The sequence below is a fragment of the Ctenopharyngodon idella genome, chromosome 7 (genome assembly GCF_019924925.1).
Source record: "Ctenopharyngodon idella isolate HZGC_01 chromosome 7, HZGC01, whole genome shotgun sequence".
NCBI classification, from domain to species: Eukaryota; Metazoa; Chordata; class Actinopteri; order Cypriniformes; family Xenocyprididae; genus Ctenopharyngodon; species Ctenopharyngodon idella.
The window spans coordinates 34,720,662-34,748,407 of NC_067226.1; the positions used below are offsets into that span (position 1 = coordinate 34,720,662).

A 27,746-nucleotide genomic window follows, 5' to 3' on the forward strand; every position below is an offset into this window, starting at 1 on the left:
TACGTGAATGTTAAAATCTCCAACAATCAATGTTTTATCAGTGTTGACCAATAGGTCTGAGACAAAATCTGCAAACTCTTTTAGGCGGTGCATTCCAAACGGAATATAGGGCACTTCGGAGTGAAAACAATCATGGCCACCATATTGAAGGGTTGTTCCAAACCGAAGTGCTTAAAACTGGCCACTTCAAAGGGTCCTTCAGAATAAAGGATTTCGAAGGGTACAACTGATGGACACTTCGGGCCCCCATGATCCTTTTCACAGGGAAGTTGTTTGATGTCACAGAATGGGTACAGGAGGCTCGGAGTTCGATTTTACCTGTAAATGTATGTGTAGTATTTCCTTGATTGTCTCGTTTAAGATGACTCAGAAGTGAGTTCCAAAAAAAGAGTTTTTTACCCCTATACCCTTCATCCCTTCAAAGCTCTCATTCCGGAGGGTAAACCCTTTGAAGAAATTAGGGCATAGGGATGAGCCCTTCCGAATGGAACGCAGGGAGGAAATCAACATAGGGCTCTGGAGGTCTATACATGTTAGCCAAAGCAAGAGATAGTAGGGACTTTTATCTGAGTGTTTAACATTTAGCACAAGCACTTCAAACAAATTAAATCTGTGTTCAGTTCTCCGAGTAACATTAAGAACATTAAGAATATCTCTATAGATAGTTGCAACACCACCACCATGACCAATCAGATGGGGCTCATGCTTATAACAGTAGCCTGGTGGAGTAGACTCATTAAGACCGAAATAATCATTTGGTTTAAGCCAGGTACTTTAATCTGTCTCTTTTGTCCACTTTCAACCATGTTGTCCTGATTTCTTCGAGGTGAGGGTTTTTTTCAGATCTTTAGATGTAATGGACAAAATAAGCTTGTGCAATTTACATATGAACGTGCAACACACGAAAAGCAGCAGCTTTCGTTTCTGATCTAATAGCCGCAAAGACCACGCTGAGCGCTGTGAGTGTGTGTTAGAAATCAGGAATGGTGAAAGAACATTGTGCTTGGTACGTTTTTCGTCTTCAAACCAAACTTGGGCCATTAGCCGGAGAGTAGGCAGTCTTTTGTGGCTGTTCAAACACATTCGTTTTCGACTACCTCTGGAAGTGATCGAAAGTGGACAAGCTCACAATGTTTTACACCCCGTTTACACCAATCGACCAAAATGCATTGTAATACCGGGTGTAAACAGGGCCTTATATAGACATAATTATGAACATAAAGGCCTACTACTACTTCAGATGAAGACTGTCTTTTATAAGCATGTCACGGATCTGGTCTTTCTTCTTCACTTTGCATTGTGGTTTGCTCTATGTTTACACATAGGAATATTCCTGAGATCTGACTCTATACCGGACTTAATCTCTGGCCATACTCATAAACCCCAAAAGAATGCATGAACACAAATGTTGGTTGATGTAAATCTTTTTACTGTTGAATAATAATAATAATAATAAGTTTAATTTATATGGCGCTTTTCCAGAGCTCAAAGCGCTTTACAAACAAAAAATGAACACAAGTATACAATACAAAGAAACAATACAGTATACATATCAAACATAACAGATAATCATGGTATTGGAATAAAATGCATAATCCGGAGTGAGACATATAAAATTATCTGACTAGATTGTCTGTGCAACAGAAGCAGTAGAATAAAAATGCAGCAAACAGTCCCTTGTGCAAGCAAACCGCGTCAAACTGCACCTCGAAGTTTGAACGCAACGTCCAAAAAGTGCAAACTCCAGGACCTCAAGCGGCAAACGGGAACACTCGATGATAACTTGATGTTCACCACAGAGCCCGATCGAGTGCAGAGCAGACCCCAAACGGCAAGCGGGAAAACTCGACATAGGGACATTCCGTCCATGCATCCACACTGCAAACAACGACAGGCAAGCAGGCCGGCGGGTTCAGGTAGGCCAGATGAAACACCCAACAAGCGGCATAGTGGGGCACACCATCTCTGCGCACCAGCGGGAATCATAAAATGAATTCTCCAGTTAAAGTCCAGGTGAAGTGTGTAAGACGTAAAAACACATTTTAACAGGACAAAACAGACAAACAATGAAATAAAACATCCTCTAAGTGGTTGTGTTTCACTGCAGGCATAACACACCCACAGCACTACTCACGGCAACTGCTGTGTTGCGTCATCTTTCGTCTAACTAAACATTTCTGCAGTCCCCATACAAACACACGAGGGCACCATACAACATGGAATTAACAGCTGCTGCTGAATTCAGAAGAATTCACAATAAGACTAATTAAAATCCTAACTTTGTTACACATATAGGCTACAGTATTTCACAATTCTTCATTTTCATTGATTCTTCTCTTTTCTTCTCTGAATTTGTTCACTGCCCACCAAAGAAATCTCCCAGTTTTGCCAGACCAGCTCTCAGATAACTCAGAGCATCTTTATTTGCTTCTTCAGCTACAGCTTTTCTCCTCATTTCCTCCAGCTCTCTGACCCAGTCTTCTTTCCCAGCCTCCCTCACTCTGGGGATGAAGAAGTCCAGATGCTGAAGAGTGAAGGCCGAGTCTGGCTTTAATGCGATCTGAGACAGATGCTCGATGGTCTTGTAAGCTTTGGAAAGAAGAACTGACTTTTGGTGCTCAATCACCTGCAGATCTTCATCAAGATAATCCATTACAACTGAAAACCTCTTGGACAGTCTTTGAGCTTTTTCATATTTCTTTTTTATGGAGTCATATTCCAACTGTTTGCTTGAGGTGCTCATGACATATTTCTTGTTTTCTTTGACGTGTTTGCTGTGGTGGCACTTCCTCGTACACACGGTGCAAAAGCCATCTTTCATGACTTCACATTTGCTGGGATTCGAACCCCACCAGCAGTCAAACTCATGGCAGTTTTCCTCACAGACGGTGCAGGTTGTCGCCTTCCTGCTCTTCCATGATGAGCTTTCAATGGGAACCTTCTCCTTGACAGTCTTTTTGATGTTAATGGTAAAGTTTTTACACTCCTTAATCTTTTCCTTGTTTTGTCTCATTGCCGCCTGGATCTGAAGTTTTTCAGACTTCTTTGACTCTTTCTCTTGAACTCGCAGCTTTAAGTTGCACATGGACGCTTCTAATCGAATGCGCTCTATCAGGACATCTGAAGTCAACTCCAAACTTCTTCTGTTCTTTTCATCCAGAGACTGAAGGAAATGCTTCATACCATCCATGCTGTCTTCCCAGGCGTCTCTTTGAGCACGGACGTAACGTTCTCCAGTGTGACGGGTGTCAGCCTGCCGGTTGTTGAATAAGAAATGAACAGGTTGGCCTTTTTTGTCTCGTCTGCAGGGGATTTTAGCTTTATCAATGGCGCCGAGGACATTTTTGGATGGCAGACCATCAGAGTGTGTGATTAAAAACACAATGTTGTTCACAATGTCTTTTCCAAATAAAGACAGAATTGAACTGATAATGTAATGCTGTCTGTCTGAGAGACGATTCTTAGACGCTTGAGTCACAAAACACACTGCATCAACTTCACAAACTCCATCATTGCTCTGAAACAGCATAGATAAATTCTCAGCAACTTCCAGATCTCTTTCCAGTCCTCTAGTGTCTCCGTATCCTGGAGTATCAATGATGGTGAGAGATATGCGACTCTTTATAGGAAAGACCTCATACATGGTGATTTCAGATGTTTGTGATTCTGATTGGTCTCTGGATGATTCTTCTGTGATTTCATACCATAGTTCTTCCTCAAACTTCACTCCCATTAAGTAGTTGACCATGGTGTTAATGATGGTGGTCTTTCCAACACCAGTTTCTCCCACCAACAGCACAATTTTGTTTGCTTTTCTGGTGTCTTTTTTCCCAAAAGTCCATTTTCTGACTTTTCCATGATCATCAAGCACTTTTTTCTCCGTATGAAGACGGTATCGTTTTGGAGGTCCTTGATGAATCAGAGTTGGTCTTCGTGGTGGAAGACTTGGCTTTCTGCAGATGGAGGAAAATATTTCTCAGAATGTATGTGTAGCAAGAATTTAAAATTAAATACCCATTAAAAACTGTAAAAAGTTATGTAAAATGTAAACATTTAATTTATACTTTTTAGCATGAACATAATAATGTAATTTGTAGAAACTGTTTTAAACCAGGAAGTTCCACTGAATATAGTTAACATGTAAAAGATCAACATGTACCACCAGCCATAAAGCCTTAATACAACAGGCACATTTTTGTTTAAACACCCAATTATTCTTGTCTTCTGAATCAAGCAAGTAATTCATAAGGACATTCTCTTACATACTGCAGCGCAGACTGGTGTTACGGCGTAAGTCCATTGTTGCTGAGGTTAAAGGTATAGTTCACCCAAAAATACAAATTCTGTCATCATTTACTCTCCCTCATGTCGTTCCAAACCTGTATGACTTAATTTTTCTCTGTGAAACACAAAATAACACTGTAAAACAAACAACATTGGACCTCATTGACTTTCATTGTATGGACAAAAAACACAAACATTTCTCAAAATAAATTCTTTTGTGGATAATTCTGAGGTTCTTGATCAAATAATAGCAAAATTCACTCTGTGTTACAAGTGGATCAAGGAAGTAAATAACAGAAACACTTACAACGGTTGCTGATTTTGTCTGTTGAGTTGAAGCTCCTTAAAAGTAAAGAATATATGATTTAGTATTCTGTATAGTGGTATTTTGAACACACTTCTTCTGTTTTCAAAACTCTGGAAATCCAGTTGATATTTTTCACAATTTTCATATATACACACACAACAAAATTAAGAATAATATAGTTTCCTTGTTTTAGAGAGAATTTATTTATAATACTTACACCATTCGAGACCATATTGTTGTGGAGATCTCACAGCAAACCTCATCGTGAGTCAGTCTGAGAAAAAGACGTCTCTCCTGCTCTAGTATTTCCAGTAAAACCAGTTCATTTTCAGTTTGTCACGATTGAAAGGAGCATGAGGCACATTTGTGAAATAACTGAAAACAAAACAAAGTTAGTTTAAAATGTAGTGAACTGAATTGTAACAACTAATTCAACAATTAGACTTCTTTTCACAAGCCAAACCTACTGTACATGAACCTACTGCAAGCACTCAGCTCTCTGTAGTCAGCGGTCTACTTGTATATTGTGCTGTTTTACTTCAGAGTTTGTGCCTTTGTTTGAGAATATTACCAGTTTTGTTTCAGAAATTGTAATGAATGAAGTTCCCAATAAGAACTTGTTTGCTGTTTTAATCAGCGAAAAGTTAATTAGTGGTGTGAGAATGTAGTTTTATGCATGTATTAAGTAACTATTATTTAAAAAAAAACACATATATAGAACTTGAATTAAACTGACTGGAACTACCTGTGCTGGTCTGAACGCCAAAAAGAATCCTACAGACCATGGTTATAAACGCAGATATGATTTTTTTTTCAAAGCATTTAATTATTTTTTAATTGAAAACATAATAATGATAGAAGAATGAATCATTTAAACAGGGAAGCCCCTAAATACTTCCCAAATCATGCTGCCATTTCTATTGCAAGTCGCTCACAGGGCAGTCAATGTAGTGAAGTGTTTGAAACTGTGTGGCTGAGCTTGAAATAACATATTAACATATTACTCTTGGTTTTTCCTACATAGTTTTCTATGGCAGAAATGAGAGTAGCTATATTATTCTGAAATCAGCCTGTTTTTGTGGTTTCGTCTTCCAGAGTGTGGTCTTGACATCATTTGCACCTCTAGCGTCATTACTCGTAAAGTCGGCTGTTTCTGGTTAATGGAATTTTGAGTATTTTTCCTTGTTGCTTCTTCATTGTTTCAGACTGCACTGCTTATGAGTTTTGATTTTAATTATCTTCATTTTAACAATCGCGTTGTTGATTCTCAAACCTCAAGATCGATTTTTTTTTAGTTTAAGCAACAAGTGATGTGAACCCTCTTAACTACAGTATAGTTGTGGCATGAAATAAACTTGAATGAAACTCAGAAGGAATGTTGACAGAACAACATACGGAAACGTATCGGTGCTCAAGTGAAGGAGGAGATTCTGGAATCCACTGCTGCTTCATATTTTGAGTGATTTATGATCAAGTTATTACTCAGGTATATCTTGATAAGAAGAGGACATCTCTCATGCTCTGGGATTTCCCGGAAGGTCAATTGTCATCAGTATGTCACGCAATTTAAAGGAATTCTCGGCTGTATTTTATTTGTTTTAGAAGAACTGTTTGTGCAGATCTGTAAAACCATGCACAGCTAAATTAAAATTGACTGAAAAACAATTACATCCTAATTCAACATTAAACTACTGTAAGCATGTCGTTTTATCTTTTTGTTCGCTCACATACAGACACCGTGTGTCATCCTGATTTTGTTGCCTGTCTGCATATTCTTTCACATTGGTAAGTACAGAAAATATTTAATGGTGTTACTTGTTTCCTTATGCATACAGGTTTCTTTGTGTTTCAGGCGTGGTGGAGTTTTCCTTCAACTACTGGTTATCTACCTCCTGCGAGGACTCCAGATGAAGCAAACTTTCAGCTTTTCAGAGTAGCTACTTTTAGCCACTCTGATCTCCTTTGTTAGTCTGTTTCTGCCTGGTTATAGAAGATTTTATCTCCACTTCTGTAAGCATCCTCTTTGGCATGACAAAGCTGTTCGAGTTTCCCAGTAGAACATGGTTTGTCATTAGAGAATGATAAGAATGTCCTGGTAGGAGTGCACCAGGGGCGTTTCCTCCAAGGAGGCAAGGGAGGCAGTGCCTCCTCAAAAAAAAATAGGATGAAAAAAAATATAATACAAATTATGACATTAAAAAGAGCGCAAGTCACTCGTATTTCTTAAGGAACACTGCCCAACAGCGACACCCGCAGGTAAAGTTATTGCAGGAGTCATGCCTCCCTTTGCTCTCATAGAAAACCATTAGACCCCTATGGCGTGCGGTGGGTTTTGTGGGGGGTAATTGAGAATGAATGGGGGAAAGTCACGTGAGAGGAGGCAATGTCTCCATCGTGCTACGATTGGATGTAATTGGTTATGATTGGATATGATTGGTTTGTGTGATAAATCCCGCCTCTTGTTGACGTTCACCGCTCCACACTCAGTTTGAATGAACAAATGATGGCGTCAATGGGAAGACTAATTGAAAAGTAAGTAAACAGATCACCAAGTTAGATATCACACTTTGTCACGTCAAAATCAAACTTGAAATGGACTGAAAACATGATGACTGCGGGGGTTTTTAGTGCAATCAGCTTGGTGAAATTAAAAATCCATCTTCGTGTCTGTGACAGACGGTGTTTACGGAGCATGACTGATGATCCAAAATAGCTTAAGCTGACAATTAAAAAGAAAAACATCAATACACAAATAAAATATATTGTTTAAATTGTTACAGCCTTTAGTTATTATTTTGGAATGAATGTAGAAATGCTTAAAACACTAACTTGATGAGATTGACTTGGTTTTGATAAATAGAACATTTATTACATTACATTGTTAATGTAAAATTACAAAATAGAATTGTATTTGGTTTCTTTTTTGATGTAACGTAAAGTAATGTTCATTTAACAAGGAAGATGTGTCAACATGTTAAGAGTAATGCATATGAATTTACATTGATTCATAAAAAATAAAAAAAAATGTGCCTTCTCATTTCAGAACACCACTGCACGCCACTGGAGTGAACATATCCTCACAGAAACTGATATATGATGTTACAGTATCAGTGAGCTCATCCAGCCTCAAAAACACTCCAGTCAGTGCAATCGAAGCAGGCTTATAAATACCGCTCTGTTTCATTAGTCCATCTTTTAATATACCATACCATAAGCATAGGAAAACTTACATCCCACTTAAACTTATGTTTTGGTCTAATAAGAAAAGGTCAAACAGACTTATCCATTATGTCATAGTTGGTGTAACAGCTAGGTCAGAGTGACTGGTCAAATGTCAAAGATAGATGAAAATACAAGGTGTTATTTTGACACCTTTAAGAGAACATTGCAGATCTTGCATTATCTCATGTCTGCAGAGATGGAAACAGACATATTTTGATACAAAGGTATATCAAGTTCAAATGAGCAGCAATGTCTCTCTGTGATTGGTCGGGTAATGTGTCCATCATGATGAAACGTCCAATCATTAACTGGTTCAAGATAAAAGACGCCGTGGAGAACGGAAGAGGAGGGAGCTTGGAGTGTTTGTTGGCTGTGCCAGTTTGTTTGTTGATGCTGCTGTTTAGTGGTGGTTCGCTTACTTTACTTTGCTTGCTTGTTGTGTTTGAAACAGAGAACGTCTTATATGACCTAAACTTCACCAGCCCGGAGATAAAGAAAAGGGATTTCACGTGATTTACACCTTACAAACACGCAGAATTACCTCTGTTAGACACATTAGGGAAGGAGCGTGTGCAACCTTGTGTACGTTTTGTTTGTCAGCTAGTGAAGCTTTAGTTATGGCGTGTTGAACGCCAAAGATTTCTTAATTTTCTACTTTTGTTTTCAGTTAGTTTAGAGGGCGGGGATTTAGTTAGTAAATGTTTTGGTTTTGTTATTTTTGTTTGTTTAGCACCGCTCATTTTCTTTTTCTCTGTGGCTTTTCAATTTATTATTATTTTTCTTTTCTTTGTATATAGCTGTAAATAATGATTTTGGTTTGTATGTTTTCATTTGTGTAAATTATATTTCCATTGTAAATAAAGCGAACCACTTATTGTATGTCCGTTGTCCTTGTGTCATTCTCCCACAGTACTCCCCAGAGACCAAAATTAAAAGGGTTGTGTTTAAATTTTATTATGTAAGTCTTCCTCGTACCTCTACGCCACCAGGGGACATAACAAGCAAGCATACATACTCTTAAAGATACAAGATACAATGAAGAATAACCATAAATGAGTACAATAAAGAGTAAATACTTAATATATGGAGTAGGAGTACATGCATATATGAAATCAAAGATAATGTTGATAAATCATAAGCCATAAATGATTAATATGAAATATGAATAAAAAGCATGAATATGAATAATGACCATTTTGGATCCACCATACCTCAAAACCCTTTGTAATGATTCTCAAAGTAAACAAAACTTAAATAACCAAAAATAATCACTTTTCAAAATAATATATATACCCATTATATTAAATAATACAGAGAGTTTATTCATACGTCAACCTTTTCCGAAATTTTTCATCAAAATAACTGGATGAAATCCTGACTGAGATTGAACATATGTGCTGTTACCTTTAACTTGAATAACTCGAATAACTCCTGTTGTTCCGGGACCTCTGATTTTACAGATTAAGCTCTGGCAACAGGTCAAATGCAAATAAAATTCCAATTAACGGAACACATAGCAAGGGAATATATAACTTAAACATTCTTGTCAATAAAGATCTTTCTGGTTTTAATCCTTTTTCAATTATGTCTTTTGTTTTCTTAAGCTCATCCATGATGTTCTGTAACTCATGAATTACTTTCCTCATTTTAACAATGAATTTCCCAGCATTGGTATTGATCTCACTTTCACTTATTTGGCCATTTTTTGCAAGATTGTCCATGTCATCGAGGGCCTCGTTATCATCGATAACTGAGTGAATGTTGTGCACAAGACCAGCAAAAATTTCTTCCAGGGTTCCAGCCAATTTAGACAACTGTGCAGCCACTTTATCAATGTCATACATACATATTAATTCACTGGCGGAGGCAACACATTTACTAAAAGCACTGATATCGTACTCTGGTTTATTAAGTTCGCTCAGTATTTCATTAGTGCATTGACAAATGCCTTTCAAAATGTCAATCATAGGGATGATTTTGTTCTGAAATTCTTCAAGTCCATTTTTGATGTTTTGACATATTTTTTCCTGCTGGTTCATTTTCAAGAAATTGAAGATTCCACCACCGATTCCACCAACTGCAGCCACCGCTGCTCCTGCTCCACCGACAACAGCTGAAGCCCCCAGAGTGAATGGAGCTAAAGCTAATCCTGCAATCATGGCGACTCTTCCACTTATTCCTGCTATTCCTCCAATTCTGGATGCTTCAGTAGCACATCTGAAATCTTCTTCAAAAGTTTTAACGAGACGACTCAGTCTCTTTATGCACTGCTGGAGTTCAAGGTGATCTCTCTCATAGAGTCTAATGAATTGCTCTTTGAGATGAAAAACATCAGATCTAAAGAGAACATAAATATTAAGAATTTATTATTCTATATTACACAATTTGTAATATGAATATTTTTAACTGTATTAGCTGATATGTTGATGAAAGTTTCTTTAGTAGTTTATTTTGATTCTTTATGCTATATTGCTTCATAATGAAATAATTCATTTTTTGCTTAAAAATCTAGTTATTCTGGTCTATTGAACCAAGTGAGTAATTCATAAGAACAATCTCTTACAGCATTCTGGGAGGTTCATCCATTCTGCTGCACCAGCGGTGACTTTTAAATAATGCCAGCTGTTGCTGTGATTAAGAAAACACAAGTGAATACATTATATGTTTGCATTTATTATTACGATCACATAATATAACTATAAACAAAACAAAATGGTTCTTTCTGAGGTTCTTTGTTTTATTTCACATATCTTTTTCAAAATTGTTTAAAACAGATTTAAAATCTTAAAAATGTGTTTGTGCTTTTTACACTGTTCAAGAAGAATAATCAAATCTGATCAAAAGAAATAGAAATCAGTCTTTGGCATTATAGTTCACACTAGTCAAGGAAGTAAATGTGCCAGGTCCCTTACAAAAATAAGTATATGATACTTCGAGTTCACTTTATCAAATAATCCTACTTGATTAAAGTTCAAGTATATTTTAAGTATACTTTATGTAGTAAGTATACTAATATCAATGTACTAGAAGTACACTTGAAAGTGTACTATTTCAATACTACTTGGGACTATATTGGCCCAATTATTATGGTGTGAAAATGTATACTTTAAATGCAACAGTAGTAAACTTTGAGTACATAACTGCAACTATACTACAAGGGAACTTATAGGCATGATATGATATTTACTATAATATTTGTAGCACGTTTTTAGTTTATGAAGTATACTCTCAGTAAACTATTAGTTTAGTAGTTTTGTAGTGCAGTTATACTTGTAAGTTTCCTTTATAAATCAGTATTTTCAAACAGTGTAAGTTTATAAGAGACAATGTAAAACTGAAAAAAGTAATAGGCTACTTAATCAAAAGAGTAAACACGACTACAATCCAAGTATACTTATAATACTCAGCAAAATCCCCAGTGTTAAATTAACACCACCCAGTGTTCATGTGTGCACACTACAGGGTGTTAAAATAACACTGAAACAGTGTTGAAGTTAATGAGATAATTAAGTGATTAATTAAGTGATGATTAGTGGTGACACCTGATGTTAATAAGCAGAATCACTGAAGGAAAGAGAAACAACAAAGATAACACTTTATTTTAGGTTCTTTTAACTAGTTGCTAATTATGATGCATATTACTAGAATATTTGCTGTTTATTAGTACTTATTAAGCACATATTAATGCCTTATTTTACACTCTTAATCCTACCCAATATCTAAACTTAACAATTAACTTACTAAGTATTAAATTGGGAGTTTATTGAGGGAAAAGTCGTAGTTAATAGTGAATACATGTTCCCTATACTAAAGTGTTAGTGTTTTAACATATTGGGGAGCCAGAATGTGTATCCATTGACAGAAACATAGGAGAGCGCGGGGCACAACCTAACGCGGGGTTAATTGTAACACACATGGTTTAAATACTTCCACATATGCTGGCGTGATGAATCTTTGTGTATTTACTAGTTGCCATATGGACAATATATATAGAAAAAAAATGTGCAAAAATTCAGAAATCTTTGGGAGATATCACTGAACATTATTGCAAGAAATTTACAGCATTTGCACTGGCTCGTCTACTTATCTTGTGTTCTGTGAGAGCTGTGAGTGGAGGGAGGGGAGTGTTTTGTTCAGCTCTGTGTTTTTCTGAATGTCTGAACATGTTTCTTCATCTGTTTGGGTGTATTGTTTTGACTAGTGCTGTATAGCTGTGTTTTTCAGAGTGTTCATTGTCAAACTACAAAATTATTTAAATTTGAATTTCTAAAAGAAAAAAGAAAAAAAAAAAAAAATATATATATATATATATATATATATATATATATATGAAAAAAATAATAATTGTCTTTTATTGACAAAATATTTTAGTTTATCATGTTTATTTATTTATTTATTTATTTATTTATTTATTTCATTAAATCAGATAAGATTTTAAGCTTTCATATGATCTTGTTCCATATGGGGCATGTTGTCACATTTCACTTCCCTTCTTTCAGAGTAAATAAATAAAAAAGTATACACTACATTAATGAAACAAAGCCATATTTGTACCAGACATGTGTGAAATTAATGTGCAACAAAAGGAACCCTAAGCAGATTTACACAAACTGTGAAAGTCAAAAAGCGAAAAAAGCCAGTCTGTCTTTTTTACTCGTTATTTTCAATGAACTATATTACAGATGCGTCGTCAGATTTACAACTATTACACCTCTATACAACGAGACTAAAAGCATGCCCTAATAAAAAGAAAAAAATATATATGTTTATACTGAACATTTATGGAGCAACAGATTTTGTGTGAAAATAAAGTTTATTTTGTTTAAAAATCTTATAAATGTATGATGTGGTGAGGGGGCTTTTTACCCCACAGACACATGGGGTAAAACCAGCATGGGAAAAAAGACACAGAGTACTGATGCAAATACTTCAGCTAAAATAATATATTTTAATAATGTTGTACAATCACCAGCTGGAGTGCTCTGGTTTTCCACTAGAGGGCCCCAGACTATTGCCACTCAGTATTGGACTTCATTTCCCATCATCCTCTGCCCGATTTCATTATCAGCTGTTTCTGATATATCATTACCCTTGCCTTCAAAAGCCAGCTATCTATCAGTCACTCTTTGCTAGATCTTGTATGCCTGTTTGTTACTGCATTTCTGAGCCTTTGCATCTCGTTTCTCCCATGTCTTGGATTTTGGTTGGTTTGCATGATCTCTGGAATTCCCTGTTTTTGCCTATGCCCTGGACTTTATCTTTGTTAGGAGGACTGTTTACCTGTAGTTTGACCTATGCCTGGCTTTCTGGATTAAGTTTGTGGATTACCCTTCTATTAAATACTGCATTTGGATCCTCGACCTTCGAGTCTCGGAGCAGTTTTGTTACATAATGTCTAATTTAATACTTGTTCAAATCATTCATTTTAGCAAAGTTTGTACTATATTTTTTAAATATACTGTCATTAAAATGTTCATTTTAAAAACACAGAAACAAATTTATTTAAAAAAGTAAAGATTCTGAAAGCATTGGAGGAGATCCCACAATAATTTATATAGGTTTACAGTAGTAACAAATAAATATATTTATTATATGATATAATTAATATTTAAATATGGTGATTTATCTCTAAGGTGAACAAACAGATTAATATATGATATTTACCATCTGAATCTTAACTTGTCAACAAATGGAAAAGTCATCCAGCTGTTTATTATCATGTTAATTATTGTGCCTTTCACCCCAAATACCATACTTTTACATTTTCTTCCATTATTGAAAAATTGTTTAATTACCTTGAGCAAAACTAAAAATCATTAACGACACCTTTCAAAATATAGAAAATAAATGAGAATCGATTAGCGCAGAATCAACTTTACTTTGCTGTCTGTGTGCATCAGAAAAGTGCTGAGCTGAATATTTGTGCCATCTAGTGGTTTAAAAGAGAATAAAGTCAAATGCGCCTTTTACCCCAGTGCGCCTTTATCCCCGTTGTACCCTAATGTTCATTCATGTTTTCTATAGCTTATTAAAGTCTGATCTCAGTGGAGAGATTTGTTTTCAGCAATCAGCAGGCAGATACAACGATCTGTCACGCCACAGTAAGGCACGTCAAAGTAACATTCCGACTCAAAATGAACTGTGTGTCAGATATCGCCTAAATAATCACAAGCTCACATGTTTTTATTCCAAACAAAATCGTAAAAATTAATTTGCAGTTACAGTTATATATTTATATATATGCTTTCAATTTTTGCCCTAGTTTCGCTTTGGCCATATGTTTTCATTTCAATGCGTCACTTACTGGCAAATTCAAATACAAGTTACAGCAAACTGTACATCAGCGCCCCATTAAACTGGACCAACCTTGTTTCAGTCTTTCACTCGAAGATCTTGTGTGTTTTGTGTCGATGTGATGAAGGTGGAAAAGCTGATGTCCAAATGATGACCCCCTAAAAATAAATAAATAAATAAATTACACTTAACACACGGAACCAATGCATCCAAATTAGTTTAAAACCATTTACCTAACACAAATAAAAGATGAATAAAGTTAGTCATTTTGAGTTATCCAAAATAAAGTCAAACTTTCACCTTCATTCTTCCTCTTCTCTTATACTCTGCTCTCTGTCTGTCCTGCCCTAAAACAGGTTGAACAGGTTAACCTAACAGAGCGGACAACATGGAAATGATGTTTCAAAATATTCAGCAGAGATGAGACAGACAGACAGTAAAGAATCTTTCATGCCAAAATCAAAACCAATGCACCAAAAAACTGTTTTCAAAGTGCTTTCATGTGTGGTAAAATAACTTAACACAGTGAAAAACGTGTTTTAGATTAGGGAAATATATATAGCTACCACAATAACAAATGTTGTAGATAATTTATTCTGAATATGAAAGTGTTTTACTGAAACAATTATTATTTTTTTTTTATCTGTCATTCAGAAGCTTCTAGTCTGCATGTTGGATAAATTAAGACTTGTCCAACATATTGCTATAACAAGCAGAATCACTGAAGAAAAGGGAAACACAAGAACTACAACTGAATTCAGTCATAGCCTTAGATGAAATCAACTGAAGATAAAAGAAGACATTAAATCTCTCAAGATCTAATTAAACAACTCTGCAAACAGCATTACCAGCTTCACTTATTACTAACCAGATTGACTTCATTTCTGTCATATGTCATGTACATGTACAGGTTCTTATTGAGATAAACAGAGCTTTAGATGTTAATAATTTATTGTTTCATTTGAAGTCACCATGATGGAGGTCAGCGGTTGGTTTAGTTGGGTTCTTGACTGCACCAAAATGCCGATTAACAATCCAATGAAACAAACGACCATTCTGTGAAGAAAAAACCCCAAAACAAAGCAATGAGCCAGTGGTAAAACAGGAAGTGGAAATCATAAGAGATAAATCACTCTCCAGGTATGTGTGTGGTGGATCCAAAATGGTCAATATTCATATTCATGCAATTTATTCATATTTCATGTTAATCATTTATGGCATATGATTTATCAATATTACTTTTGATTTCATATATTCATGTACTCCTACTCCATATATTAATCCTCATCATATTCTCAAGTATTCACTTTCTATTGTACCCTTTATGGTTATCCTTCTTTTATCTTTAAGAGTATGTATGCTTGCTATATTCAATTGTTCTTCAAAGTGTTCCAGTGTGACAGGTCACGTTGACACGTTTGTGGTTAGATATTGGACGCCTACCAAGTACTGCAGAAGTGATGTTTTCGGAATGAGTTGCTCATTTGAACTCGATGTACCTTTGTATCAAAATATGTCCATTTCTATTTCTGCTGACATGTGATAATGTAAGAACTGCAAAATTCCCTTAAGGGGGTCAAACATCCCCTATATCTATTTTCATCTATTTTTTTGACATCGGACCAGTCTATGACATAATGGATAAATTCATTTGACCTTTTCTCATTAGAACAAAACATAAGTTTGAGTCGTTGATAGTTTAGCCTTTCCCTTTGCTCTTTCCTTTGCTTTTCTTTGCTCTTCTGCTTCTTCTCTTCTATCTCTCATTTCATTCTGCAAATGTCTTTTTTTTGTCCCTTCTTTCTGTATATTCTGATCTTCATCTATTAGATACAATACTCTTGATTATACAATACTCTAAATTGTATTATTAACTATTAATTACTTAATGAATTTGTGTGTCTCTATAATTTCTAATTAATACATTTGTTATTCCTTATTTAAATTTGATCTCTGACATAATTATTGCTGGACTGCCTGGATCTCATTTTCTCAAGTTTTTGCATCAGTTTTGGTGTTTCCGCCCGGTTCTTCATGACCCGTCGCTTAAATAGAGGTGAGTAATATCCTCTGTTTTATCTGGTCTTCTATTTTCTAATTGTTTGAGCCTTGAAGCTATCTGCCTGTGGATGTGGTCTTTCAATTTGGCTGCAGACAAAGAAAGTACCACGAGTCCAGGCCTCTGCTGAATATTTGAATATTGAATAAATGGTGTTCATACTGAATTATCAATTTTATTCTAGAGTGTGTCAGTCGGGCAGAGAGCATAAATAGGGGAGCGCTCTGTTGCGAGGGTGACTGCCGTTTGATATCAATACCTACTGTTGGTTTCCCTGTGTAATTTTCGGGTGGGACTGTGTTTGTAGGCTATTGAAAGTCTGTTTAGTCAACTCATGTTAAGGCGGAAGCTTCTGTTGAGGGCTCAGCAATTACGATAGCTGTGGACTGGCCTTGCTTGATTACTAATTGAGATCCATTTATTAAACTGAGATCCAGAGGTCAATAATATATTACTTTTAAAATTAAAACCAAGAAAAATTTGAAGTTTGCCTTAATCCAGAAACCAGAAATTTAAATTGTACAAATTTGTAGAATTTATTGTATATATATATATATATATAAAAAAATATTAACAATGTGTTTAGCCATATATTTTCTTTGAGTGTTTTATCTAATGGATGAAGTTATACGGTCATGACATATTCTATTGTATAGTGAAGTCCTTGCAAGGCACTAAAACCTAAAACGCTAAATAACTTTTTTAATTTCCTCCATAAATCGATCTTGTCAGAATGGGTGTCAAAGCAGAGCAGTACATCAGCAATTATTTTTGTATGTGGATGTCCGTATCATAAAGGAGATTGGATTGTAAAAAAGGCTTACAAATTCAGCTAATGGCTATTTGCCACTATTTCCTCTAAGTCACTTTGATGAGGTGAAGTTAGTTTTGAACCAATTCCTGTTCTGCTTTGTTTTGTCCCAGCTGTGTTAGATCGAGTGTGCTGCTATCTTTAGATAATTCTGCTGAAGAGTTTATTTTTTTATTTTTTTATTTCATTTATGCATTGTATCAGATAGGTTAAAAGTTAAAGAACATACTATATACATGAAATGTGGAGCTAGTTAAAAAGAGAAATTAATAAATAGTACAATAGTAACTGAATGAAGCAAAAATATAGTTTTTTTTATTATCCTGTTATTTGTAATCTGAACACGTCTGAAATATGTATTCATAATCCCTGGTGGACAGCTTGAAGTTTGATCTATTGTAGAGATTTTAGTATGTGTTAATGGAAATAACTTTTGCAGAGAAACACAGGCACTGGTTGATGGGCCTTCAGCTCACCCCTGAAAGAGGAAGCTGACACTTCTGAGGGCTGACAATGAAAAGACTGAGTTAATGCAGAAACAACAATGGAAACAACCTGCCATGAGATGCAGAAAGAGAAAGACAACTGCATTCAGAGTCAACCTCATGCTCCACCTGGTCCTCATCACAGACTAAGAGACCCAACGCACGGGATGAAGAGAGACACTAAAACAGCCAAACAGGCTCAACTGACTGATGATACAAGTGGGGGACTTCCATCTCTTTTCTCGTGTGTGTGCAGGTACTACATATACAGTGATCACTACAGAGAATGCCTCAAAATTGGACTTGTCATCACAAATTACAAAATTGGTAATTCTCTAGTCTCATAGCAGTTCTTTATTTTGTTAACCTACCGCACTTTTCTTTCAATAAGCACCAGTCCAACCCTTTATGAAACGGAAGTTAAGTGTTTGCTTGACTCATGTTCAGTTAAAACTGGGTCTGGACTCAGTTAGAGAGCACTGAATTCACTAACTAGGAGTAATTCTGTGCAATGAAGAGAGTTTAGACTCTGCTCTCAGGACAGACATTTATATTACAGAGTTCACTTAAATAGAAAATGGATGGTAAAGATATGATATTAGTCACTCCATCTTGGTTAATAGATATTTATGTTTTTATTATAGGGAAAATTCCAAAAGTGTGAAAACATTATATTACAAATGCTGTCATCAGAGATTATGGTTATAGTTAGCCATGGATCCAAAATTATGAGATCCCCAGTTTTATTAGAACAGCTCATGAGCAACTGTAACAAGGATACTTTTTTTTTTATTATTATTATTATACAGATGAATGATAAAATATATTTAAGAAATTGGTTCTCTTAACTGACATGCCAAGGCTTAAAATAATATTTCTTTAAAATTGGTGTTCGTTACCACAGTGTTAAAATCAATTCTATTGCGACCAACGTTGTCTGACTAAATCCTTCCAAGAACTTAGACACTGTTGCACGGGGAATGCCACAGTGCCTATGTTTCGTCGTTTCCAACATCATCGAAAGAGTTTTATTCGATTCGACTTGGTGGTATTCCACCCTTAACAATATTCCCCATTTAGTTCACTGTTTGCAGAGGCAGTGACAAAAAAAAAAAGATACTCTGGCCAGAGACAGAAAGTGTGTGAAAGTGTGTGTGTGTGTGTGTGTGTGTGTGTGTGTGTGTGTGTGTGTGTGTGAGAGAGTGATGGTGCACCAAGGCAAAGAAAAATGCCATAAACAGCTGTATTCAATTTTTCTAAAATGGGCACATTATGTGGATTATGCCTAATAAAATAATGGTCATGGATGAATTTGGCTAACTATCCTGACCTGGGTTATTGTGGCAGAAGAAAGAAACAATGCCACACCTGCGCAGGGGATTTTCTTGGGAAGGCAGAACAAGCAAGCTTGTCCTGTTTACCCCACACCTAACGTTTCCTTTCTTTTCAGCATGTCATGATGGATTCCACTGAATGAACTGATTCTGTTCTAAATGTATAAAATATTGTCTTGTGATTGTTAACATGTTGAAGGTGGGATGAGTGTTATCCAGATTGAAAAATCGATATTACTGGGTAAAAACAAGAAATGATTTAATGATAATGGATTTATTTAAGCCAACAAAGAAAATATTATAACTATAAAATCAAATTATGTATGAGATTGCCAGATCAGGGAATATCATGGGTTCAAGCCCTGAACAGCCCTGGATAGCCCTCAAACCAAACGAAATTTCACAGGTTTTGTTACCCCAAGGAGGAATGGACTGGGTGATGTGTAAATATATGTTGTCTCTAACAAAAGCATTTCAAGGTTTTCATTCACAGGTCAAAGCCGTGCTGTTAATATTGAGGAAATTCATCCTACTAATCCGAGTGCTAATGCTATTGTTAACTGTATGAAAAAAACGACAATGTTGTTGTCTTGTTTTGTTCCTGTTGTTTTTTTCTGTGTCCACTCCATCTCCTCCATGTTTAGGTACGGTACGAGTAGATGAAATCAGAAGATTACGTGTGGTATATTCATCGAACCAGTTTGCTTTTCTGTGTGACGCCTGATTGTGACCACTTGAAAGGAAGAGTCCCTTAGGGGAACCAACGAGGAGAACGACCAGACTCAACTGGTGGCTTAAAAGCCCAATGTTTGCTCCAACTGATCAAGAGCATCTTAGAACCAAGGAAGGATCAACAAGCACCTCAGTGCTTAGCAGCACAAGGGGAATGCGACAGAGAGACTGTTTAAATCATCCTGATGCTGAAGCACAGAATGAAGGGATTGAGACTTTGAAGGATTGAGTTGTTTAGATTTATCAAAGGATATATTTTGTCTATTTTGTCCATTTGTGTGATACATCTGATAGTGATGTTATGTTACTTGGTTCAAGTATTGATACCGATTTCACAATTAATTTTGGCAGATTAATTTGACTATTAAGGTACATTACTAAAACTGGCTAAAATTAAAGATTAGTGAAAGAAATTTGACCACACCTTTATCCACCTGACAGTTGCGGTAAGTCCTCAAGCCAGCAAAAGTCCAGGGGACGTTCGGGGTCGGGTTCTTTTAGTGGCCCTCATCGGACCAGCCTGGTGAAAGCTTCCAGTCAATATTCTATGCAGTTAGCTGGGGTTAGAGAGGTACCCGTAGCTTCATTTACAGGTGCTGGTCATATAATTAGAATATCATCAAAAAGTTCATTTTTTTATTATAAATTATTTTTAAAAATGAAAGTTTCATATATTCTAGATTCCCTACATGTAAAGTAAAACATTTCAAAAGTTTTTTTTTTTTTTTTAATTTTGATGATTAGAGCGTACAGCTCATGAAAGTCCAAAATCCAGTATTTCAAAATATTAGAATATTTCCTAAGATCAATCAAAAAATGGATTTGCAAAACAGTAAAGTTCAAGTATTTTAAAGTATGTTCTTTTGTGCACTCAATACTTGATCGGCAGGACATATTACAGCAAATGACTTGCTCCTAGCACAAATTACTGCATCAGTGAAGTGTGGCATGGAAGTGATCAGCCTGTGGCACTGCTGAGGCACTATTGAGCCTTCAGATCATCTGTATATTGTTGGATCGACTGTTTCTCATCTTTCTCTTGAAAATATCCCATAGATTCAGGTCAGGCATATTGGCTGGCCAATAAAGCACAGTAATATCATGGTCAGCAAACCACTTGGAAGTGGTTTTTGCACTGTGGGCAGGTGCTAAAGTCCTGCTGGAAAAGGAAATCAGCATCTCCATAAAGCTTGTCAGCAGATGGAAGCATAAAGTGCTCCAAAATCTCCTGGAAGATGGCTGCATTGACTTTGCACTTGATAAAACACAATGGACCAACACCAGCAGACGTCACGGCCCCCCCAAATCATTATTGACTTCAGAAACTTCACACTAGACTTCAAGCAGCTTGGATTCTGTGCCTCTCCAGTCTTCCTTCAGACTCTGGGACCATGATTTCAACATGAAATGCAAAATTTACTTTTATCTGAAAAGAGGACTTTCGACCACTGTTCACTGTCCAGTTCTTTTTCTCCTTAGCCCAGGTAAGATGCTTCTGACGTTGTCTCTGGTTCAGAAGTGGCTTGGTAGTCCTTTTCCTGAAGATGTCTGAGTGTGGTGACTCTTGATGCGCTGACTCCGGCTTCATTCTACTCATTGTGAAGCTCTCCCAAGTGTTTGAATCGGCTTTACTTGACAGTATTCTCAAGCTTGCGGTCATCCCTGTTGCTTGTGCACCTTTGCCTACCCAATTTCTTCCTTCCAGTCAACTTTGCATTTAATATGCTTTGATACATCACTCTGTAAACAGCCACCCCATTCAGTAATGACCTTCTGTGACTTACTCTCTTTGTGGAGGGTGTCAATGATTGTCTCCTGGACCATTGCCAAGTCAGCAGTCTTCCCCATTAGTGTGGTTTCAAAGAACAAAAGATACCCGGAATTTATACTGTAGGGATGGTCATTTAATGAAACTCAAATGTAAATATTCTAATATTTTGAGATACTGGATTTTGGACTTTCATTAGCTGTACGCTCTAATCAACAAATTAAAAAAAAAAAAACTTTTGAAATGTTTTACTTTACATGTAGTGAATCTAGAATATATGAAAGTTTCATTTTTTAAAATAATTTACAATAAAAAAATGAACTTTTTCACGATATTCTAATTATATGACCAGCACCTGTATATTTGATGTTTTTATATCTCATTCGTTCTGTATCCATTTTGTATCTTTTAAATTTTGTAATGAATCAATACTCAAGTGGGGGATTGGTGGATCCAAAATGGTCAATATTCATATTCATGCATTTTATTCATATTTCATGTTAATCATTTATGGCATATGATTTATCAATATTACTTTTGATTTCATATATTCATGTACTCCTACTCCATATATTAATCCTCATCATATTCTCAAGTATTCACTTTCTATTGTACCCTTTATGGTTATCCTTCTTTTATCTTTAAGAGTATGTATGCTTGCTATATTTAATTGTTCTTCAAAGTGTTCCAGTGTGACAGGTCACGTTGACACGTTTGTGGTTAGATATTGGACGCCTACCAAGTACTGCAGAAGTGATGTTTTCGGAATTAGTCGCTCATTTGAACTCGATGTACCTTTGTATCAAAATATGTCCATTTCTATTTCTGCTGACATGTGATAATGTAAGAACTGCAAAATTCCCTTAAGGGGGTCAAACATCCCCTATATCTATTTTCATCTATTTTTTTGGCATCGGACCAGTCTATGACATAATGGATAAATTCATTTGACCTTTTCTCATTAGAACAAAACATAAGTTTGAGTGGGATGTAAATTTCCCTATGCTTATGGTATAAAATGGAGTCGTTGATAGTTTAGCCTTTCCCTTTGCTCTTTCCTTTGCTTTTCTTTGCTCTTCTGCTTCTTCTCTTCTATCTCTCATTTCATTCCGCAAATGTCTTAATTTTGTCCCTTCTTTCTGTATATTCTGATTTTCATCTATTAGATACAATACTCTTGATTATACAATACTCTAAATTTTATTATTAACTATTAATTACTTAATGAATTTGTGTGTCTCTATAATTTCTAATTAATAAATTTGGTATTCCATATTTAAATTTGATCTCTGACATAATTATTGCTGGACTGCCTGGATCTCATTTTCTGAAGTTTTTGCATCAGTGTGTGATTTTTATTTTCTTTAATCTATATTATATTAACATATCAATTACATTACTTACAGGATACAGATGGAGTGATTGTCCTGAGATAATTCATGTCTGATGTTATCTGTTATCATATGTCTGATGCAAATGTCTACGCAGATACATGGCAATGGACACATTACTCTTTATACCACACTCAATTCTCAAGAAATACCTGCTCTAAATCCATAAACACTGTAACAAAATAAATCTAAATGTGTTCGGTGCTCACTCTCACAAGGTATAAAGGAAAGGTATGATGAACATCACTAAAGTTACTAATCTTTCTTGGAGTTGATAACACTCTTGTCCGCCATTTTAGGTAAGACACTCTTAATCACGTTTAAAGTCAACATTTCTTAATATCTCAGGTGCGAACTATGACTCTATAAGAACTAGTGATGGGACGTTTGACACCGAGGCTTCGAAGCTTGAATCAAACGGTTACTTTTTTAAAATGAGACCGCCTCGATAAAGAATTCAGTCTTCAAATGCAACCTCCGGAGGACGCAGCCTTCGAAATGAGACGCAGCTAGTGAAGCCCTGTACCGGAGCTTGATTTGTTTTGCCATAACCACGTGATCAGTGACATCCGAAGCTCCGTTTTCACACACAACCACATGACTGCTTCTATTCTGATCCGCGAACCCCTTGTGTGACACGTGAAAGAGTATTTATATAGATTAATTATTTTTATTGCCTTTATGTTTTTCATAGCACAAACTGATTTATTAGGCTAAATGAAAATCAAAAAAATGGCTGGGTCGCATGGGAGGCAAAGGCAGCTTTTCCACCTTTTGACTACAAGATGTTGTTAGTGTGCGTGGTGTTGAAAAGTACAGAGCCCCGCACATGACATGCAAGAAGAAAAATTAAATTGTGTGCACAAATTACTATTTCGTTCTCTCGATTTAAAAATCATGTGCATGATTTATAAATCGAGGAAACAAAATAGTACATTGTGCACACGATTTAGTAAATCGAGGGAACAACTTGGTAAAGCGTGCGCATGATTTAGCCTACTATTTTTTTTTCCCTGCATGTCATGCCCGGGGCTCCGTAGAAAAGCTTAGAGTAATGAACCATTTTTTAGCACAATTTGATGAAAGCCTCAAACGCACAGGCGTAGCCACAGGTGTGCCGGTGCCACCCACATAATGAATCAGCGTGTCGAATCATGATTCGGATCGCGTGTCAAACCGCCAAACTGCTGAAATCACGTGACTTTGGCGCTCCGAACTGCGGATTCGACACGCTGATTCATTATGCTCCAAATCTTCCTGAAGCAGTGTTTTGAAATTGGCCATCACTAAATAATTCGTTATTTTGTTTTTTTTGGAGCACCAAAAATATTCTGGTCGCTTTATAATATTAATATTGAACCACTGTACTCACAAGAACTGATTTAAATATGTTTTTAGTACCTTTATGGATCTTGAGAGTAGAGGTCGACTGATATATCGGGCCGATATTTGTCTTTTTTTAATATATCGGCATCGGCCGATATCCGTGTTTAGTAGCGCCGATTTAAAGCCAGGCACGTCCGCGGGCAGTCCTGTGTTATTGGTGCGGTGGAATGTGCTGCTGCCGCATGTGAATTGAAACTTTTGGAAGATTCAACAACAGTCCTGGGAGATAAAGGTAGCCTAAGGCTTAAATTCTGATATTTTAAAGTCTTATGGCCATATATTTACTATATATTACTAGTAAACTATGAAGTGTTGCTTCACTTAGTGAAAGAAACAACGGATAGCATAGAACCGTCGGGAACTGGCATAATGCTACAGCTGGTTGAAGGTTCGCTTACTTGTAGTTAACTTTAAGGACTGTAGTCCAACACTACCAGCAGCTTGCTTGCTAACATATTAGCCCCAATGTTATAAGTTCTGTTTTATTGTTCCTGTATCGGAGTCGGAGAATTTCACTCTGTGCTTGTGGTGGAGAAGGCGGCAGCTCTGACAAACACTGCAGCGTGATTGAGGGCTACGTTACTCCGACAAATACTGGCAATATTAAGAGGATTTGGCATTTCCAATTAATGTAAGCCTGTTACATTCTTCTAGTCTATTATTATTACTATTAGGTAAGCTACTTTTATTATTAAATTAATATTATAATAAATTTGCCCCGCAATAATTTCACAGCGCATCACCGCATAACTGACGTGTGAGGATAATAAAAGATTAGGCTATCAGCTCCTCTTTGAAAATGTTTTAAACATTTTTTTTAGGTCTATTATACAATGAATTAGACCTATAATTAAAATTATTAACAGTCTATAATATTTCCTAACACTGCAGTCATAAATGAAAATTAAGAGCAGCTTTAGGCTACTTCATCAACTTAAAAAAAAAAAACAAAAACAAAAAAACAAGCTGTTTAACACGAAATACTATTCTTCTCATTTGTTTCACTATATGTACGGGCCACAAAGGAAATTATGGAATAAATTAAGACAGTTATATACCGTTATCAGCATATTATGTTGAAATTCGTGTCTGAGAGAAAATGCAGCGTCAGGCAGCTCCGTCACTTTTACTTTCACTTTGAATACTGACCGAGGTTAAGCTTTTACCGGCATAACTTTTCCGCAAAGTTTGCACGTTGCTTCTTGTGTAATATCCATTGGCTCCCCTTCTTGGTTGAACCTTCCTTCGGGTGGCCTCGGACTTTCGGCTCGCGGGGGGCCCCGCGGATTTGCGCTACGCCACTGCGCAGAAGTGTATGACATTTGTTCGGAAGCATGGTTTGAGGCAAATAATAGCCGGGTTTCCATCCAACTTTGCATTAATGAAAATTCAGCTCAAAAATATGAGCATCTGCGTGTATTTCCATCAACTGTGTAATGCGAATAAAAATGGACATCAGCCTAATAAAGTGATGTGTTCCGACCAATGACTATATATATATATGTATATATATATATATATATATATATATATATAATGTCGCACAGTTATTATCCTCATTAAACCTGTCTAACGTTAACCGTCAAGAATGTCAGAAATCACTAAGAGTTTAGCACTGTCCTTGCATACAAGGCTGTGCAACATGACAAAGTTTTTAAATGATTTTTATTTATAAAGTTGTATTTATTTTATTTAAATGTATATTTAAGTTTACATTTATGTTCCAACAAACTTGAAAAATTCAGCTTGATAAATGCTCTAAAACTTTTATGTAAATCAAGCCAGTGTTCAATAAATGATGTTAAGTTTAGAAATGTTGTGCATCCACTTATTATTAGTGTGACATTTTAGCATGCAAATGAAGAGGAAAACGTCAAGATATCGGCCCTAAAAATCGGCAGCACATATCGGCCATCGGCTGACCCTGACCTCTAAACATCGGCATCGGCATCGGTTATAGAAAAACCCATATCGGTCGATCTCTACTTGAGAGAGGAAATGTCATTGCTCCCTATGTAGGCCTCACGGAGCCATCGGATTTAAACAAAAATATCTCAATTTGCGTTCCGAAGATTAATGAAGGTCTTACGGGTCTGGGACGGCATGAGCGTGAGTAATAAATGACATTATTTTCATTTTTGGGTGAACAAACCCTTTAAAATCACAAAAAAAAAAAAAAAAAAAAAAAAAAAATGTTTTATGTGCCCCCAGACCCCCCTACAGCAATTTAGTCTGTAAAAATGTCAACTTTTTCACCCATTTTACAGTTTGCAGGACTGAGCCCAGACTATTCTGTAACTTCAGTGATTAATAGGACAATAAATGTGGCACACCCAGAGTCTCTTTTCTGGCTAAGCTTCGGTTTCCCATCACTAATAAAAACACAGTACTGTTGGGCATTAGTACAGTAATGATTATTGTCAGCTTACCTGTTAAAGAACATGAAAAACACATGTTAAACAAGGAGCGCGTTCCGTTGCATCTACACCGACATTAGACCATTGGACACTCATCACGTACTGAATGCTATTTCTGTTCTGTTAGTCAGCTGCTGATGCGTAGTGTAAAGCTTGGGTGCCCCCTGCTGGCAAACATGAGTTTAACAAGAACAATCTTACACGGAACAAGTGCAATTCCGTCATGCAATTTAATGTCAAAATAATTTTCATTGTAATGACTGTTGTCAATGAAAAGAGTTCAAAATTGTAAGGGGTATTTTTTAAAATCTGTCTTTTTTAAATACTCAGGGCTACATAAAAGGTACCCTACCTCTCAAAGAGAGATCTCTTTGTAGCCATGGTTAAATCTCTTCTGAACTTTATCCGTAAGAGGTTGAAAATTAAAGGTGCATCTTTTTTTTTTTTGGTCCTTTGCTATAATAATAATAATAATATCTCATCAAGTTATGGTTGTGTTCATATGTTTTTGTTTTGTTTTTTTCAAAAAAAGTTTGATCATTTCATCTTGTTAAATATGAAATCAGTTTTTATACATTCCTCTGAACAGGCATCATGACCGTTTTACAGAGTATCATGGGTAATGCACAGAGTAAAGTCTGATGAGCAACAGTGAGAAAAGTGACATTAGATATTAGTAAAAAAAACACAAATAAATCACCCTTCATTCTCACCATAACAGTATATTTTTGCTGCATCATTAAATAACTAGAAATCTGGTTCTGAGTAAAATATGTGAATAAATACATTTATTAAGCATTTATAACATGTGAGTTAAAAATGGCTCACTATTTGGCAGGTATTACATTAAAGTCACCCTTTTTATTAATGCAGTTCTAACTGCTTATCAACGACTTATCAAATACATATATTCATCATCATTAATAACACAGAAACACATACATTTCAAACACATATGATCACTCTATACACAAGACAATGGTTTCAATGCTTGTTTCAGGATAGTGGGGAGCATGCTATTGAATCAAAGAAGATGAAAGTCAAAAGGAATCCTAAAAACATTTTCTGTCATTCTTAGAACCCACTGAGAAACATTTGGAAGAAGTTCCCATGTTGCTAAATGTCATAAGAGAGGAATCACTTTCTTGATCTTGATCTTTCTTGAAAGAGGGTTTATTTGTTCATGGCCCTGAAGCAACATGCTCTCAGGAAACCCACAAACTTTGTTTAAGGGGAATTTGTTGAGAAGGGAGTGC

The 27,746-nt window shown here is 36.0% G+C and overlaps 2 protein-coding genes across 3 annotated transcripts; both read right to left on the minus strand.

Moving 5' to 3' along the window:
- Positions 1-1,416: 1,416 nt before the first annotated feature.
- On the minus strand, positions 1,417-26,660 carry LOC127516156 (uncharacterized). Of its 2 annotated transcripts, none has more exons than XM_051900527.1 (8): positions 26,503-26,660; positions 15,079-15,163; positions 14,408-14,454; positions 14,180-14,265; positions 4,809-4,966; positions 4,592-4,626; positions 4,263-4,399; positions 1,417-3,953 (listed from the first exon to the last, which is right to left on the minus strand). In XM_051900527.1, exons 7-8 carry the CDS (start codon positions 4,298-4,300, stop codon positions 2,357-2,359), a joined length of 1,635 nt encoding a protein of 544 aa, XP_051756487.1. In that variant the 5' UTR covers positions 4,301-4,399; positions 4,592-4,626; positions 4,809-4,966; positions 14,180-14,265; positions 14,408-14,454; positions 15,079-15,163; positions 26,503-26,660; the 3' UTR covers positions 1,417-2,356. The 2 variants fall into 2 exon arrangements, with proteins under 2 accessions (XP_051756487.1, XP_051756488.1); XM_051900528.1 differs by having other exon boundaries at positions 14,408-14,478.
- Positions 8,743-12,096, minus strand: LOC127516173 (uncharacterized). The gene is made up of 2 exons (XM_051900548.1): positions 10,377-12,096; positions 8,743-10,150 (listed from the first exon to the last, which is right to left on the minus strand). Exons 1-2 carry the CDS (start codon positions 10,397-10,399, stop codon positions 9,268-9,270), a joined length of 906 nt encoding a protein of 301 aa, XP_051756508.1. The 5' UTR covers positions 10,400-12,096; the 3' UTR covers positions 8,743-9,267.
- Positions 26,661-27,746: the final 1,086 nt, after the last annotated feature.